Here is a 12,740-nt window from a genome sequence, read left to right on the forward strand (position 1 = left end):
TCGCCTTCCAACTTTCCTTTGAATCAATATGCCCAATTAATGCTAGACCAATTGTGGTTGCAGAGTCATGTTTATCAAACATTTGTAATTTGAGAGGCTTCCCTAGGCATAAAATGCATATCAAGCCAAATACCTGCATATCGTTACATATCAGACAATCAGATTATATTGTTATTGCCTTGAAATTGGACGTCATTGAGATTATATTGGACGTCACAGCATTAAAAAAAGGCTTTTAGTTTGATTCATAAAGAGAAGAACCTGACTTTTAATTCCAATTTACATTTTATCGAATTTAAACTATTTTAATCTTTACTTTTCATGTAGCAACTTTTACATCGTGTAGTATTTAACGACCAGATGAAGAGCCACCCTGTGGAGATACTGGTCATGATTCATTATTATTATTATTATTATTATTATTATTATTATTATTATTATTCTTATTATTATTCTAACATACAGTCTAAATCAACCATTCCAAAATAAATGAAATGACCCAATGTTCCGACTTTCTTAATAGATTTTCATTCTCCAATCCTCAGTAATGTTTAGCTATAGTAAGTTTGAGATGCCCTGTCATTTCCCATTCCGTGCTATCAACCACACCCCTAGTGAAGACAACGTGTTTTTAACGATCACAACATTACCTATGTTGAGAAGACAGATCAAGTAGTCACTGCTAAGTAAACCAGTTTTCTCTTTTACTTTTCCTTTCACTTCTTGTATGCCAAACAATTTTCTCAACCCAGTAAACGATTTAGTGTGCTAGATATCTCAAGTATCATGCCAGATTCCATACTATCAATTTAACTTTTTCTAAATTCTGATTCAAGACACTGGGGCATGAGACATGAGAGCCACGAATGTTCCTGCCATGGTATCGAACTGCGCATTTGCACATGATGCAAAATTCTCTCCAACAACAATGGGTTGGCTTAAGGGTGATTTTGGCCAAACCCCGAATAAATATTGATAGACCATGATGGGCCTTCTCTTCATTCCCGGGTTTACACTACACGAAAATTCCTTCTGTGACAGTTTATGTGAAGCTCTAAGAACATGTAAACGAAATCTGAGTGTTTTTCATGGCATTTTAAGAGATGGTTCGTACGTAAGAAAACAGCATTTCACGGACAGACGAAGGGAGCATAATCGTCAATGGCAGTAGACTTCAGTTAAATGCAAATTCTAGCCCTAAACAAACATGCAACATTCAAATAAGAATCAGTGGTTGACAATACTACAGTTAGGACATAAAAAACTAGTTAATAAACCTATATTTAACAACACGTTTCGATATGGTTTTTTAATGGCATACAGTAATAGCTGGCGAGCTACCAGCTCTAGCCTCTTTCCGAAGAAGAGACACCAAATGCAAGCTTTATCAAAGCTGACAGGTAATAAAAGGTTTCCTTCTAATCATTTGCGACAGTGTCTATCGACATGTTACCCAAACAAGTACCTAAAATTACGATATTCGACGACAGCAACACTAGTACTCCAACAATGTCCTTACCAACCTCACCAAATCAGACTTTTTATCTTCCAAAAATAAATGTACAATGAATCTACCCTTTCGATTCACAATGTGATTTGATTCAAAATCATTTCAAAATTCAGAAACACTCAGAAAATAAGTACAAAACCAAAGTTTTAGTAATCGCACAGCTTGTTCAGTTTTTACCTGAGAGATTGAAACAGCTTCTAGAGCAAAGCATATTTAATGTGTTCTTGTCCATCAATAAAGGCAGGTAGTAGGCACAGGAAAACAATACCCATCAATAAATGTGAGGGGATTAGGGGACAGAGAGTGACCATCTTTTGCTTACAAGAATCATGGACGCTGCTTATAGATTTAATTCACTCACATTTGCAGCAAAAGTAAAAGACTTTACTTATAGGATTAACCCAGATACTTCATACAAACATTGCGCAACGGACTATAGGCAGTTAAAACGAAGTCAGGCTGCCAACATTGAGACTGTTATGGAAGGAGACCCATCGAGTTCTCAGTCGATGGCACAATCGGAGAATAATTCGTAACTACCAAATATGTAACTCACACTTGATTCGTAAGTACGATTTTGAAGATACAAACCATGGGGACAAATGGGACATTTAAAAAGGGATTCGAATGGTTCATACAACACTGGTTCATACAGGTTTTGAGGTCAAATCACACATGCTTGTTTTTCCTAGCCTTCTTAGTCGATATTCTATGTTTGTCTTCGAAATAACTGATATCCTTATATGGTCATTAAAGATATTCCTAACTAACCATAGGTTAATTTATCCACAAACCACACAATGCACCATGAATATGAAGTCAGTAATCCATCCAAGCGACAAAGGACGGGTCTCTGCTTCTATTTTAGATTTGCTGGGGAAACAGGACATCTCCAAAGGAAAACCTGCTGCCAACCCTTTGATCTATGGAAGCCAGGTATTCTGAGCCTCGCTAGTTACAAATCGACCTCTATTCAAATCTCCAAAGATATCTCCAACTAGTTTATGAAAAATCATACCCAGGCTACTAAACACAAATTATTCAAGAAGGTATTAATTGATGTAAAAATAGTCATTTTTACAAAACTTAAGGGCAACGATTCTCTACTTGTACATGCATCTTTGGTTCGATGTTTCAGTGTTACTCTCATTTCCGTGAGGATGTCGACAGCTGGCTGACCACCTTTAATAAAGAGCTGTTTTCGTCCCTTAGTCGCTGGTTTTCGTTTCGTAGTGAGTCGATTTCCTGCGCAGAAATATTTGTATCAGTGTTAAGATGCTATATACCAGTGTACACGTGACAAAAATGATACTATATACCAGTGTACACGTGAAGAAAATGATACTATATACCCGTGTACACGTGAAGAAAATGATACTATATATCAGTGTACACGTGAAGAAAATGATAATATATATCAGTGTACACGTGAAGAAAATGATACTATATATCAGTGTACACGTGAAGAAAATGATACTATATATCAGTGTACACGTGAAGAAAATGATAATATATATCAGTGTACACGTGAAGAAAATGGAAATACCATCAATAAAAGATTCATCCAACCATAAAGAGATTTATCACTTCACAACTCGCATCTTATTCAAAAGCATTTGGGTTTTTCACAATATAAAAGGGAATTAGCCTAACTCATTCGTGGAATTTTTTGTTTTGGAAGCACTGAAAAACGCACGAGGGGGCCCAAAGATATTTCAAGCCATTTAAGCCCTATTAGCTATTTCATTCTTACAACCCCCGCATCGCTATAATGCGTTTATTTGCTTAACAACGAGGATCAATGCTACACCTTTTCTTGCAGCAGGGGGTTTCACATAAAATGACTGCATACACCAGAAAAATTCATCTCCGAAAATTCAGTTCGGACATTCAAATAAATTATAATTCAATCTGATTGTTACATCATTTTCATAGCTTTACAAAGTCGGCATGTGAAGATCTTTTGATTAAGTTGGACCATTTAGGCAGTTATCGATGAACAGTGAGTTCCAAGCAGGAGTCCACAACAGATGAATGCATTGTACACACAAATGACTGGGACAGTAAACCCTATTCAATAAGCAGGTATTCAGAGTAATCAAGGATTGGTGTCTAAACATACAGTTTACACTTTTATGATTCAATATATAAACAAAACAACCAGACGATGATGACAAAAGGTTTACAAAGCCCAATAGTCTATCACAGTGCAATGAAAAGCACTGCATTCGAGTCTCAAGTGGGGCCTGCAGGATTTCAGCGAGTTTAAGTAGCTCTCAGTACGGCACACAGCTAAGCATTGAAACTAAAACTGAAATCTTCTTTATTCAGAAAAATGCATATTAATTCAGAAAACAAAATAAGCTGAAAAGACTGTCTTTGAAAAACCAGAGAACCAACGTCATGCTTAACTGCAATTTAAACCGTCAGTTCAATATTCTTGCTCCTAATTCAAGTTTCTAAACATCAGTTTTGCATTTTTAAAGTTACCAAAGTTTTATTGGGATGGAGTCCTTAGTAAAATAACAGGTATGATTCGTACTTGACAAGAGAAAGTTGCAATTCTTATACCAATACAAATTTGTTTTTCTCATGCGCAACTAAGCTTATTTGACGCCACAAAATCATGACCAATTAGAGACAATAAGCTGAACGATGGGAATGAAGCAGAACAACAAAATGCCTCAAATAAAGGTATAATGTAAACAAGAGCGTTAAGATCCGAATTTGTCTTACCTTTTGAGATTTTTCGAATTCGTCTCTCCATTCTTGAATCGCCTGCTGATATGCTTCCAGTTGCTGTATGAGGGTGTCTTTGTCAATCTTGTCCCATTCGTCACTCCTACCCCTGCAATAACATCTATTGTTAAAGACACCCTAGCATCATGTACGGTTTGTGTTCCACACACAGAAACTACCACTGTTCACACTCATGCAATTTACAAACATGAATCTGCTTTTAAATATATCTTCATTAGCACTATTTTTCATTAAGAATCAAAGCTTCGATAAACCTAGTTAACATAGGGTTAGCATCTATTAGCGTGAATTTCCCATAGGCCTAGTGCTGCAGTTCTAAGTAAAATCCTTGCAGTTACAAACGTAGGTTACAACAAGAGAACCTTTAGTCTCGGAGATATTTCACATTGGTATTTTCTTACAATTTTCTCTATTACTTTGAACATGTAAAGAATCTGAACTCAAGTCATACGTCAGTAGATGGCATAACGAGAAACAGCTTAAAAATAGACATCCATTTGTTTCTTCGGTCTGGTTTTGAAAAATTTCTTAATGACGCAAAGCTTTTGAACTACATGTAAAGTCTATGCTTACCTTGACTTTCCTCTTCCCTAAAAAAAAGAACAGCTTGCTTTAGTCAAGATTTTAACGTAAAAAACAAGGTTTAATGCTTACAGATGTAGAAATTGTCTCAAATGGGCGTATGCTTCGCATAAAAACAAGATCATACCATGGATAGACAAATCAACTGTCAGTTTTTAAAAATCAAAGACCACGATTCAGATTCTCGGATGATTTGCCTTTGGAAACAACATATGGTGCAGAGTGAAACCAGTGCAAAAGAAAAATACACAATGGGATATCACCAATGGGGAAGTCCAGACCAGAAGCCATTGCTGACAAAAACCTGTGCTCATTGCGAAAATGACAACCATTAAAGAAGAAACTTTTGAGTAACTCGCACATAAGAATGTTTGAATGTACAGTTATCGGGCAAGGAAACACAATAAATCATTGGTAGCTACTTTATCAGCGAGCTGTGACACACTGCAGGGCAGTTCATAATTACTACAAAACTGCGAGGAATACTGTTTATTTAAGGCTTCAAAATTTCTTTACGACTGCAGAGCAAAAACAAACACTTGATGTGACTAGAACTGCCATAGATGGAGACCACAAAGGAATATCACCCGCGTGCTCTTTGCCCCAGACTTTCGAAGCAAATCTTGAAAATAGCTGAAATCAGATATTGACCTGGGAATCACCCAGACTTCTGCAGCCTTAAAGAAACCAAGCACCTTCATTTCTCTTGTTTCAGCAAGTCCTAGAAACAACTTGAACCTATCCTATGGAACCTTTACCATAAAGAAGGTTGACCAAAAAATCGCATTAAGGAGCAACTAAACTAGCTGACCTGGTAGGAGTCTTGCAAAAAGTAAGATTGGAATGATTTAACACAAAATACCTTTGGTGCAATTAGTCATCATTACCCTAAATCCAGCCTTGGAAAATTACAATTTTCAAAGCAAGATAGGCTACAAACCTGAGACTCTGAAGTGCTCATTGCCTCATTAATATAAGTGTTTTCTTTCACCTTTTCCCCATCATCAGTTGCCCCACTGGCAGTGTCTCCCTACAAAGCAAAACAGATCTGAGTACCAGTACAATCAATAACAAAACTTTTAAATGTCGCTTGTCTCAATATATGAACACAGCCCTTATCTTTGAAACGGGCAAGTTTAGTTGTGTGCGAAGTCTTTGCAAAACAGTAGAGGGAGGGGTCGTCCATGAACAATGACAACAAAGACATATTAATGGAGCCGACTGTCGTGATGGAATATAAACCTAACCTCAGCTTGGGGCCGAGGCAGGCAACAATGCACAGATAATAGGGGCAACAACCTGTCGACTCAGCTCTGAATGAATAACAGCAAGACAGCCGGCTAAGAGGGGGATATTGAGCGTCATTTTCATATTTTAAAAGAAGATAAAAAAATCTTTTTAAAGTAAATACGGATATATGTTCGGACAATAATCGCATGAGAAACAAGGAACGCGAAAGTTAACTTTGCAAGAGCTAAAAGCGACTGACTGCTAACTATCTGGCCCCTTCTTTGTGCCCTCGTTCGCCAAATAGCCGATTTTGTGGTATTAGGAGACAATTTTGCTTTTTACAGCTCTTTAAATTGCCATGGACCAACTACTGAAATATCTTTTTGCTCAAATAGCATTGATAAGACAACATTTAATTCTAGTTTTTGGACTTAGGTTGTAGCAAACTTAAAGATGCCAGGTTTCAGACGAAGAAAATAATAAAAAAATACTGAATTTGTCAAAACAAAATAAACGCAGATGACATTTTTTATTCAAATTGCGATGAAATTGAATTGAATTTGACTAAACTACAAATTAAGTTTAATACAAAGCAAAAATCAAAAGGGAGGACAAGAAATGTCTTTTCTGCAAACTGTCACGAAAACTGAAAGAACCTTGAGAACTGCAACATTACAAAATCATATTATAGCAGCCTTAACCTCAAAGAGTAATTCAAGTTATTAAGTCTATTTTTGACTTCCATAAAGTAGGATTAGTTGGGTCACTGAAAGAGCTGTTGTGGAAAGAAAAGCGAAGGCAAATGAACGACGTAAATGAGGATGAAAAGACATGAGAAGTCAAGGTAATGAGTTTTTGGTCATGAACTGACCTGTGATCGTTTATGATTTAAAGCAAAATGGTCCATTTTGTCTGTCGAGATGACCTTAAGATACCATGTTATTTTTGCCAATCAATGGGTCATTATCACAACGATAAAACAAAGGATATCTAAGTCAACTATGGAACAAGTTTTTAAAAATCGACAGGAAGTTTTTCACTTAACACCTTTCTTTGGGATGAATTAAAACAATAAAGCATTATCAACAAAATGAGTAGAAGGCTGATCAACCTAAAAAGGTTACTTTGTATCTCCCAAGTTGAAAGACTGGCTTATAAACAAGAGTTATCAAACATTACATAATCCTTCCTTCTTAATATAATATAAGATAACATTAAATCAAATAGAATTTAGAACTTTGAGAAAGCATGAGAAGTTACCGTGAATCCTCTAATTAGTCCACTAGGAGCTAATTTATGTAGGATGTTTGTGGGTGGGGAGGGGGGGGGCTATTAAGAATCGTCTCTAAGTTGCAATACAAATAGCTCGTTTTGCATTTTTTTTACAGTTTTCAAGCCCAATTTATTTACAATTGCACTTAAAAAATATCCTAATATCAAGAGTATATATCAAATCACAAAAATATATTTTAGTCCAAATACTGATATAGCATTTATGACTTGGGCGGTGTCTTTGTCAATGCCTTCTTTATTTTAAGTCTTTCATTCTGTGCTGGGTGTATTATGAATTATGGTATATTTCCTGCTTTATCTTGATTAAACCATCATTGAGGCTTCTTAAAATGATTAAACCATCATCGGGGCTTCTTAAAATGCAAAAATTGACAAATGAGGGCTTATTTGAGGGTGGGGATTTTATTAATAATTTTTACTTCCAGGGTGGAAACTCATAATAAGGGGGGCTTGTGCGAGTGGGGGGTAAATTTGGGGATTCACTGTAGCACACAATCAACAAATGGTATGGGTAAAATCTCTCATGAAAACATTACGATTTTTTTTCTTTCTAGAATATTACTTTTCTCTTTTTCTCTTATTTTACACAAGCTAGGTTTAAACCTGAAGATTTACGAAAACAGTGAATCATAGTTGTAAATTGAATGCCAATACACCAACTTTCTTGCAGAGCATTTTAACAAAATTTTATGTCACTTGAATTGAGGAAAAGCGATTGGGAACTATTTACCTAGAGAAAAGATTCTAGGATGCTTGACTTATTTACAATAAAATTGAAAGCCATGCTTGACAAAAATTTATTTTCTATTATTGATTACAGTTCTTTAATTTGTATTTAGCATTAGTTTTATGTTTAAGAAAACTTTTATTAAAACCATTGTTTTACTATAATCTAATATTAATCAATATTTAAGTTTAATATAGCCAGTTTTAACAATGTTCCCTGTAAAACAGACATTAGATCTGAAGGGTCACCCTGCACTAATTATCATTAAATATCATCAAATATTATTATTATTAAATATAAAATTAATTAAAAAAGAAAAGTTTGGAAGTGAGCATCTAATGCTCATTAAATTAGTAGGTTCAAGGAAGTTAAAATCTAACTTTAAAATTGTTTGGGGTAAATTGCTTTGTTGGAAAGAAAGGGATTTGCAAATAAATAAAATTAGAAGATGAAATAAGACTGAGAAACTGGAAGAATTTCAGATAAATTTTGGGAAACTTGCAATATAAAAACAATTAAGCATTCAATAAAAGGAAGGATGAGACAGAAAATGTATGGATGGTTACATTATGAAAAATAGGTTAAGGTGGGTTAATGTAAGAATAAAAATGTGATCAATTTTGGCAAACAATGTGTTTGTTTTAAATAAATTGTTATTTCAGTGTTCTGTTTGTCAATCTGGCACAAAATTAGCATTGCCGAGATGCTTTATGTTGGCCCAGATAAAATTAAATTTCAAAAAAGAAATCTCAAATTAACCAATGGTCATATTTAGGGGACAAAATCATACTCACTAAGGTCACCAAAGGTCAAGCAACAATTACAAATACATCAAACCTTTAGAACAATCAACTCCTCAATTACGTAACCCATCTTGTATATTTCTGTTTTCCGAGAAACTTATAATTTGGTTGCCAATCATTACTTCTTACTTGCATCTTTTCAATCTGGGATCAAGTTTTCCACCAAAAATTGCATAGCATTTTTAATAAAAAAAATTTTTAACACATATACTACAGGGACACCATTTGACAGGGTCTAGTTGATATGTGTATAAATTGTAAACATGTATTTGTTTAGCATTCAATGAAAAATAGTTAATACCTAGGTAACTCACTATGAAAAGTTTACTTACAGCACAAAACAGAAAGAAAAAAGCTTTGTTGCAGACATCAAAGCTGAATTTCCACAAAAAAGCATACAAGAAAGTCTGGCAGTACAGAACTTCAATAAATGGCTTTGAAAAGAGCAAACATTTCACAATACACTACTGAAAGCTTTTCTTCTGACACTCCACAGAGAATTTCTTTTGGACCCTTATTCTGACATTCACTTTCAGTAGTATGTTGTGAAATGCTTGCTTTTTTCAAAGCCATTTTCATGTTCAGTATATATGGAGAAAAGCATCTTTGTCATTTTGCCAAAATAAAGCAGGTTACTTCTCATGTTTTTATAATAGGCATGTCATATTGACCAAATATTTTGAGCACTTATGAGTTCAAATACACTTCAATAAATTGACTGACAGCTTCAGAAAGTGTTTGGTTCTGCAAGAATTATTTGCAACCAAACCTCTATCTTTCAAAAAATTATTTTGTTGTTTTGGTTGTTGGGGGTCAAAAATCCTTTGCTCTATTTCCTTAGAATCACTTGACAACATCCTTTTTGAAAACATTAAGCTTCAACATTTTACATTGAATGAAATTCTTTCATTTTGGGAATCGAAGACCCATCTATGTAACTACTAACTTGATTTGAAGTTGTAGAAACTTGACAAAATCGTAAGATAAAAGTTTTATTCAATTTGCACTTTTGGACTTTTGTGAAAGCACAGTTTAAACAGGGGTTTCCTTAAAGGGGTAATAACTTTAAACAGGGGTAATAACCTAAGTTTTCTAGCAATTAGCAAGCAAAATCAAATTTAGGCCATGAAAGCGTAATTTTCTGATGTATATGATGTTAGCAAATGCTTGAAAGAACAAGATATTTGACCCTCTGAGAAAATTTTGGAATTCTTTCTTGGGTACTGAAGACCAAAAAGATATTTCTAATTGACAGTAGACTTAAAAAGTCTTTCTGTTCTTATAAATAACCGCCATATTTTTGCCAGCAAATCCAACTCTAACTTGCACCCCCACTCCCAACCAGATGGAAATGTCTAGGTATGTCCCTGTTTACTTTAATAAAAGGATAATTATGAAGTAAATCCTTCCTGATCTTTAGAAATGGAGTTTAAAAAGGGGTGTGGCCATGCACTTTTTCTTTTTATGCGCAATATAGCATCTGTCAAAAGTCAAATTAACATCAACGTAGTGTCTGATTTAACTAATATTATTTTCACAGATAAAAAATTTTAGCAGAAGTAAACACTGAAGAGTTTCATACCGCAGTTCTCCGGTTTTCACAAAACTAACTAGTGACTGCAAGATTTACGAAAATACCCTTACCTTGTTCTAAAATGCAGAACACAATATAAATATCTCTAATATATGCATCTTGTTCAATTAATACCATCGTCTAGATTGACTTGGCCTAGGTAACATATTTCAGCGTGTTGTCAGTCCAGACAATTACACCAAATGACACTAATCAATGCGTACATGGTGACATTTGTGATTTGGTAGGCAATTAGGTCGCTTTTCGTTATTTTAGCAATCATAAGTCTACAATAAGAATGTAACACAGACATTTGCCTAAAGATCCCACCGCTAGAATAAGTTGGACTGTGGAACCAAGTCTCCTTATATCCTTGCCTAAATCTTTTCGCAAACATGAGGAGGGCTTATGCAGCGCCCTGCAAGAAGAATATATATTGACGCCTTTCATTTAAACTTAAAGACCGCAAAGTTTACAAAACATCCAAGAAACCTTGAATTTTGGGTTCTACACCAACTTACCTCCATATTCGGCATAATAACGACACCTGTAGACCTCCGTTTCTCTCTCAGATTTTTTCTCTGTTGTCGCTTTTTGCTGGTTGTGGCCCCTGCTCCTCTTTCCTTTCTTTCCATCTGCTTCTTTTCGTGATCTGCCTCATCGTGACTATCCTCATGGCGTGCTGCAGATTCCTCTTGGCCATCTTTGTCGTCATTTACTTTCAAACGATTTATTCTGCTTGTAACAACTTCCAATTCACTTTTTCCTACCTCATTTTTGCCTACTTCACTCCGGGCAGCGGACCTTGCAGTGCTGCGCACACTGATCCCGACAGAAGTGACTGTAGTCTTTCCCGTCATTTCTTTATTCTCGGCCGAATCACTAGTTTCGTAAGCTTTAATTCTTCTATCAGTCCTATCCTTTCTTCCGTCGAATCTATCTTTCCTGTACTTGCTAGTAAACCGATCTGTTTCTGTGGCCATTCTGCATCAGCTTGTCCAGCAATGATGGCCTAGATCCAGCTTGACAGTAATAAACAGCTTTGCAGTGGCGTTCCCAAAATACAAGTTAATAGCGAACGAGATGGTATGATAATCAGCAAATTGATAGGGCCAGACCTTTTCTTCTAGGTGAGAAATAAATGGTGGTAAGCTACAATACTGAACTTGAAACAGATGTCCATTTTGTTGAGAACGGCCAAGCCAAAATTCGCAGATATATACAGTATGGCGAAGGAGGAAAGCAATTGACACGCTCAATGCGCACAAGACTCACCCTTGATTTGCACTAACCTTATTGGCTTGCTAAACAATAAATTCTTTGAACAATATAAAATATTACAATGATATTTGCATAAAACAATCGCACAATTGTCCGCCTTGTGATTTCAAAAAAATACCGTACATATTTAATCGTGTAACCTTCTGTACCCACATATCCCTCAATGCTTTGAACAGAAAAGGAAGGATGAAAATTGGGTGGTCATTTTCATACCATAAACAAGATTGCATAATCAAGTCTATTCTTAGATAAAACTTGGTTGTTTTTAAGTTAGAGGCAAGTGACACAATCAGGAAAATTGCGGTAAATGAAGAGGAAGAGGTCAAAAAATCACTGGTTTGACCAGATTGTACAGAATTATGCAAATTTTTACTAGAGAAACTTCACATGCCACTTCGAAACTTTAATTCAATACTAATTTATTAAATGGTTTTAATTAGCAAACGTTTTTTAAAAGAATAATTATTTGCCGAGACTCAATATATTTTTAAAAAAATATTCTTTGATTATTCTTGCCCGACACAAGGTGTAAATTCGCTTTATGATCAAATAAAAAAATTCAATTCTTTTTTGACATGTTGCTTTTAAACAATAAAAAGATAGAACAATAAATTTGGAATCAAAATACAAATCTAGTCACTGAGAGCTATTCACAGAGCGGATGTGTGCATTTCAAAACAAATGTATAGCGTGAGAAGAGTAAGATAAATAAAAAAATATCTCGGTGAAGCTTGATCCTTGCATTATTCTTAAATTATTTTCAAATATAAGCGTAAAATGAAGATATATTCAATAAAAATGAGATGTTTAAAAAATGATTTTGAGCATCAGTATTCAAATGCCCTCTAAAAATGCTATCCACATGTAAGAAGATTTGCATTGATTTGATGATGATCCCTATAAACTTCGCTGAAAATCAATAGCCCCAGTTGTGAATTAAAAGGTCTGGGGAACCTATTGCGAATTGAAGGGGCTTAAAAG

The 12,740-nt window shown here is 35.0% G+C and overlaps 1 protein-coding gene across 1 annotated transcript; it reads right to left on the minus strand.

The window, feature by feature from the left end:
• Nucleotides 1-1,128: 1,128 nt before the first annotated feature.
• Nucleotides 1,129-11,728, minus strand: LOC135682092 (uncharacterized). Its single transcript, XM_065196822.2, has 5 exons — nt 11,000-11,728; nt 5,793-5,882; nt 4,844-4,860; nt 4,247-4,358; nt 1,129-2,755 (listed from the first exon to the last, which is right to left on the minus strand). Exons 1-5 carry the CDS (start codon nt 11,459-11,461, stop codon nt 2,657-2,659), a joined length of 780 nt encoding a protein of 259 aa, XP_065052894.1. The 5' UTR covers nt 11,462-11,728; the 3' UTR covers nt 1,129-2,656.
• Nucleotides 11,729-12,740: the final 1,012 nt, after the last annotated feature.

This window comes from Rhopilema esculentum, chromosome 17, assembly GCF_057945365.1.
Source record: "Rhopilema esculentum isolate cy_ngs chromosome 17, ASM5794536v1, whole genome shotgun sequence".
Lineage (NCBI taxonomy): Eukaryota > Metazoa > Cnidaria > Scyphozoa > Rhizostomeae > Rhizostomatidae > Rhopilema > Rhopilema esculentum.